Below are 6,766 nucleotides of genomic sequence, written 5' to 3'. Positions count from 1 at the left end.
TATCACTTCTAGTGTAATTCTCTGGAGCCACACACACTTTACATGGTAAAGGGATGGGCTTAGACAACAGATTAGATACTGAGAGAAATGTTTCCTGATCTGTTTAGATAACAGTCCCTTTAGGGGCTGGTTTCTCGGACACAGGTTAAGCCTAGTCAGGGACTAAAAAGCACGTTTGAGTCCGGGATTAGGCTTCTGTCTGGGAAATTGGCCCCTAAAAGTCTAGTTGTTAGTGAAATTCAATGTTAATTCATGTGCATGGTTCCTGTCAAATGAACGTAGTACACAGCGATGAAATGAATAAAAACATTATTTCTACCCAGCTCTTTTGACGTTATGTGTTCTGACTTCCTGTGGGGTTAACTGAAGGTGGGATGTTTTAGACATGTGTAGTGATGACAATCTCCCTCACTAGCTTTAAGCACCAACTGTCAGAGCAGCTCACAGATTACTGCACCTGTACATAGCCCACCTATAATTTAGCCCTATCAACTACCTCTTTCCCAACTGTATTTAATTTATTTATTTTGCTCCTTTGCACCCCATTATTTTTATTTCTACTTTGCACATTCTTCCATTGCAAAACTACCATTCCAGTGTTTTACTTGCTATATTGTATTTACCTTGCCACCAAGGCCTTTTTTGCCTTTACCTCCCTTCTCACCTCATTTGCTCACATTGTATATAGACTTGTTTATACTTTATTATTGACTGCATGTTTGTTTTATTCCATGTGTAACTCTGTGTCGTTGTATGTGTCGAACTGCTTTGCTTTATCTTGGCCAGGTCGCAATTGTAAATGAGAACTTGTTCTCAACTTGCCTACCTGGTTAAATAAAGGTAAAATAAATAAATAAATAAAATAAAAATCTAGTGTCAAATACCCAAGACGTATAGTCATATATGATGTAACACCCCCCAAATAAGGTCACACAACAAGGATGTCATTCATTAAAAAAATAGTGCTCTTTATTATAAATTATTGAAATGTCGTATGAATATAAATATGTGCAAAGTTTTTAGTTCTGCTTGCTTCTGCGATCTCCTTTTCTTCGAACTCGATCATGCTTCTACTGCAGCCAGTCACCTGGCTAGACAATAATGAATATCTTTATAAAAGATAGGAGAAAACCTGTTTGCATTTTTCTGTCAGTCATGTAAACATTGTCTGGTTTTAAGAAAAATAAATTGAACAGGATGAACCTTAGATGCTCTCTTTGAGAGGAAGAGAGATTCTCAGATGTTAATACATTCAACAGCAAGTGATATCTGGTATCCTGTCTGTGGCACAAATACCACCACATTCATCGGGGTATATTTCCTATCCACTGAGGGCTTACCCGGACTCTGTTTCCTCTGTATATAGTGATGTTATTATCTCAAGTATAAAAGCAACCCCTCATTCATTTATTCGTCATGCAAGTATTCGTTGTTCGGTCAAGAAACCGTTTTGTTGGTGTGTTCAGGACAGGTTTGGCATGTTCAAATCAAAAGCCCTGCCAATCAACCAATCATTACACACATCTTCAACACCTTACGTCTCAAATATAATGTTCTCCATTCGTCCGTTTGTGGCTTCACACTTCTGTAACATTGGGTCATAATTGGTTTGCAGTTCTGGCTAGTTTTTCTAAGGAAATAAACAACTATTGACTCAAAGTGTGATGTTGGAGGTGGTGACGTTAAACGTCCCCTTTGGAACATGGGTTAGAATTCTGGTTGCTAGGCAGTTTCCTGGCAAGGCTGAGACAGAGATCCCAGTTTTCCCAGAGGAAGCCAAAAAGCTTGGTACTCCGACCAACGAGTTTAATACTTCCAGGCTCAGGGCTAATGTCCGTAACTAATATCCAACAGCCAGCTAAGGACAGTCATGACAGCCAATCCTGCTGTAATGGTTGAATGGATAGGAGAGGCTGGTGTGTTTGTGTTTCTCAGGCCGGTGCCGTGCCACAGCCAGACCCCGTGGTTAGCAGCAGTGGGAATGTGTGCTTCGTCAGAGGTGTGAAGGCAGGCAAGATGCTGGCTCAGAGCCTTCATCGACTAAAGAGAGAGAGCGGACCTCGGGAGGAAGTTATTAGTCATGCAGTGAGGTTAGAGTTGAGGTTGGGAAATAGTTATTTTCTGGTCCAATTGAAGGCCTGACTGACACACATCTGAACCAATTAGCAGCACACCGACTGGCCGTTTAGCCTCTCAATGAACCAGTCCTCCTTTCTCTCTCTCTCTCTCTCCTTCTCTCTCGTTCTGTCTCTCTCTCTCCTTCTCTCTCGTTCTGTCTCTCTCTCTCTCTCCTTCTCTCTCATTCTGTCTCACTCTCTGCATGAATGAGAGACTGGAAAGTCTGATGACGACGCCCACCGCTTGTCTTTTGGTTGGCAGCTTGTTGAAAGTGACTGGCTGACGTGGGACCAGTATAGCTCTACTCCTCATGGTAACGTTATATCACTCCTGGGCTTGGGAGATAGGTACAGTACAGCCCTTATGAGAACCACAATACCAAGCATCTTCTTCTACTTTCTCAGACTGACTCATGCTGCTGCCTTCCCCTCTGCCTCGTCACCCTGATGTGGGTGAACCATCCCTCTAAGACACGGATACAGACAGTCATATTTCCCCCCAGTTCTGTGGGGTACTGCCACACTGTCTCTCACACCGGCCCAAGTCCCCTTCATAACACCTTTATCAAGTCTTATGCCATCGAGGCACTACATGTCCAGAGAGGGGCCTAGATGGGCGCGTCGTACTCCTGCAGGAACTCTTTGAGCGGGTGGGGAAGCTGGTCCCGTTTGCTGGATATGTCCAGGTGTCCGTTGACTGTTTTCCTACACAGGTGCTGCAGGCTGGACATAGTGGAGGAGAAAGGTTTGAGGAGCTCCAGAGGAATCTTCTCCCCTCCAGAGTAGATGTAGTAGGAGGCGTTCCCTCCCCTCGTGTTTTTCTCCACCAGCGAAGCCCCTTTGGTCGGGGGCATGTAGTGGTGGACCAGCTTCAGCACACAGTCAAAGCGGGGCACAGCCTGCATGCTCTTGGGGTCCGTCTGGAGTAAGAAGGACCCGGAGTCACACTGGATGCGCAGGTTCTTGGTGCCAGACGCCGTCTTGACGCTGAGCGTGAAGAAGTGTCGGTTGTCGGAGCTGTCACGGATCAGGAAGGTTCCAACGGACTCGGCGGCCAGCATGGCGTTGGCCTCCTTGCCATTGATAGAGCCCCAGTAGAAGCCGCTCTCCTGGAGCTTGTGCAGGGTGGTGACGACGAGCTGGTACTGCACCTTGGAGCTGAAGGTCTTGTAACGGTGAGGCAGCCGCATGGTGGAGTCGAAGGGGCTGCTGCTCATGACGGAGTCAAACTTGCTGTGGGTTACCATGGCGCTGCGCACCGCTTCTTTGCGACCTGCCTGGTGAGCACTGGGCACCACACAGACAACAGAAGACTAGAAGGAGGAGGTCGGAGGGTAGAGGTCACCAATCTCCCTACAGAGGTCAAGGCCTTTAGATTTTGTTGTTGTTGTGTCTGGAGAGGATAGTCCTGGAGAAAAAGCAGAGAAAATCATCAGTGTCCAAAGTATCTGCTCAGAGTGGAGTGATTTGGGCATTGAGTGGACCTCAGGGCATTTGGCAATATGATCCAAATAACGAACGTTCAACTCAAGATATCCAGTTCTATCATTTTAATTATAGAAATAAATAACAGTCGATAAAAGGTTTATTTATAGTGTAATTGTTTTAGGATTGAGAGTAATCTAATAGTCCTCAACTCATGTAGCTCTCAGGCAAAGATTATGTTTTGGCTATAATTTCAAATATTCTAATTAAACTTCTCTGGTTACATAGTGGAACATTTTTACCAATGAGGCCCTGGCTATTTTTTGTCCTGTAGCGGACTATTGAGAACCACACGAAGTAATATGATTCGACACCGCTCATGTTGCTATCGTCACTCCAATTACGCACTGCTACATGATTTATAACCATATTATTTACGACAAATCGCCTATTTGGCTATTGTATGTGAAAGGTGAAAGTGAAAACATTATATTTCAGTCGAATAGACGTGATTTGCAATTAGGCTACCGTTTACTCTGTCCTGCTCATTTACAGGAAAGTTGGTTTTTTATCTCTGCCCTCCGGCTCAGTCACCGCGGTCAGTTCCAGTAAAGTCGAGCAGTCTAGTGAGCGGAATCCTTCAACTGTTGCATCATTTTACATACAAAAGTCCCATTAAAAAAATCGCTAATGATTTACATTGTCTTCTCCTTTGCTACGTTTAAACAATAGAATCAATAGAGTCTTATTTCTTACCTTTTAACGGTTTCTCTGTGTACTTGGAACTTTGAAAGTTTATCCAATTGCTTCAATCCCTTGAGTATATTTGTTTCCTTGAGCTTGATATCTTGTGTTGTTCAAATTGTGACAATTGTATCTTTGCTGATGTGCAACGTCCTTTACAGTGTCAGTTGTGTCCTTTGTCTGTGTTCTACGTTGGACTGACTGGACGTTGCTCGTTCATCATTTGCCTCTTTAATGATCGCGCAGCGCTTGAGAGTAGCGCTCATAATGTGTCGGGAGGCTCCACCCCCTTGTTTTTCCAGTAAGGGCCTCTTGGCAGATTGTCAGTAAGAAATGTTTTTTTTTTTAAAGGACGATTCCTGGTATTCAACAGAGAAGTCCTCCCCTCCCCCGCTGTTCCTCCAAAATGAAGTTATGGAGTTCCAGGCAATAACTTTTCCTGCAGCGAATTGATTGTAAAAACGGTCTGTTATCGCCGTATTGTATTAGCTTTGTTGGTAATAGTAATGTTATTATAATGCACTAAATGCATTATAATACCACTAGACTACTATATATTTAGCATGTTATAAACATTATAAGGTAATCAATATTGTCCAACCTATTGGTTTGCAGAATAGGCCCATATAGTGAAAAACATGTTAAGGTAATCACATGATCTGATACATTTGACGTTTTAAGAAGTAGTTTCATTAATCTGAGCACTGTTGACAGTGGTTGGTAAATGGGCCTCCTAGTGGAACAGCCAGAACACGCTGTTCTTCTCTGGCAGCGGCTGAATGCTATGCCAGTGCCCCATAGAGGGCGCCAATATGTTTTGATTGGACAGTTCAAGCTTTAAACCAACATTTATAACTTTATTATGGGGACACCGTTTCTTTGGCAATGGCTGTCAGTTTCTTTAGAACTGGCAACATTTTTACATCATTTGCTTTTCATAGACTACTATCCAGAACAGATCAGTTATCCAGAATGCATTACATCCTTTGCTTTTCATAGACTACTATCCTATACAGATCAATTATCCAGAATGCATTACATCCTTTGCTTTTCATAGACTACTATCCTATACAGATCAGTTATCCAGAATGCATTACATCCTTTGCTTTTCAGAACTACTATCCTATACAGATAAGTTATCCAGGCTGCATTACTTCCGGCCGTGATAGGGAATCCCATAGGGCGGCGCACAAATTCCCCAGAGTTATCCGGGCTTGGCCAGGGTAGACCATCATTGTAAATAAGAATTTGTTCTTAACTGACTTGCCTAGTTAAAAAAGGTTAAATCAATAAAAATGGCTAGATCCCAACTGGACCAAGTCACTACATGCTCACCATGCTCATAAACATGTCCATTTCATTCTTAATATCATTTGAATCATTCAATCAAAGTATACATTTGAACGAAAGGAGTTGGGAAATTCGGGACACTACAGGAAGATGGAAATATGGAATAGCTAATAACAAAACACAAAAAACACTGATCGTTTAACATCCCTTAGAGTAAATCACATGATCTGACACATTTTGTAGTGTAAGACGTTGAACTAGCGGAGCGTACTCTAGTCGTGTCCAAAATGGCACCCTAGTACTTTAGACTAGGGCTAGGATCAATAGGGCTCTGGTCAACAGTGGTGCACTACATAGACAACTAGATGCCATTTGGGATGCAGCCCTAGTGTTACACTCCCTGTCTCCATGTACTGTAATGTGTGACTTGTTCCCCACTCATCATTCTCTGTTTCTCCCTTCCTGTTTACTCATCAGAGATCTGACTGACACATGCCCTGAGAATGGGTAGGTAGATTAGTCCAGGGTTTAAACTGCCAGTCTATGGTAATGAAGGTGGTTCAATGGTGATTAATTTTGCCGGGGGGGGAATCTGAAGAGTTGCATTGGCTCCCCGAGGTAATGCAGAGGCGTTAGGCTCAGAGGGCTACTTACAGTCTAGTGGCACACAGGCAACCCGGGCTCAAACACCAGGCCAGGTTTCTACCACTCCCTGCCATCTCACCCACCTCAATGTCCCCACTCTAATATTCATCTGCCCATGGAGGGAAGACACCAGGCAGGCCAACCCAGGAAGAGAGAGAGAGAGAGAGAGAGAGAGAGAGAGAGCGAGAGAGAGAGAGAGAGAGAGAGAGAGAGAGAGAGAGAGAGAGAGAGAGAGAGAGAGAGAGAGAGAGAGAGAGAGAGAGAGAGAGAGAGAGAGAGAGAAAGAAGTTAGGCAGTGGACACAGGCCATTAACAAGGGTTGCATGCTCCATTTGATCATTTTCTTAACCAGATCTTTACTGAGAGGGGGAAGGTGGAGACTAAAGAGAGAGGGCAGGGGTAGGGCGCTCCAAGCATAAGCGACATAAGCAGGAGATTTGCTGTAAAACTGCACATTTTTTCTCTCTGCCCTGTGGCCTATGGAGCAGTAAAATGAACTGCCTTGAGGCTATGCTCAAACCCTACACCCCAACCTGAGTACTCAG

The 6,766-nt window shown here is 43.9% G+C and overlaps 1 protein-coding gene across 1 annotated transcript; it reads right to left on the bottom strand.

Moving 5' to 3' along the window:
- Positions 1-946: 946 nt before the first annotated feature.
- socs3 (suppressor of cytokine signaling 3) lies at positions 947-4,476 on the bottom strand. Its single transcript, NM_001146168.1, is given in 2 exon segments — positions 947-3,525; positions 4,299-4,476. A coding segment is annotated over 1 exon segment (639 nt). The 5' UTR covers positions 3,365-3,525; positions 4,299-4,476; the 3' UTR covers positions 947-2,725.
- Between the last annotated feature and the right edge of the window lie 2,290 nt (positions 4,477-6,766).

Source organism: Oncorhynchus mykiss, chromosome 13 (assembly GCF_013265735.2).
Source record: "Oncorhynchus mykiss isolate Arlee chromosome 13, USDA_OmykA_1.1, whole genome shotgun sequence".
Classification (NCBI taxonomy): Eukaryota; Metazoa; Chordata; class Actinopteri; order Salmoniformes; family Salmonidae; genus Oncorhynchus; species Oncorhynchus mykiss.
Note: the sequence above shows the minus strand (reverse complement) of the source record. Positions and strands in the feature narration are given on the sequence as shown.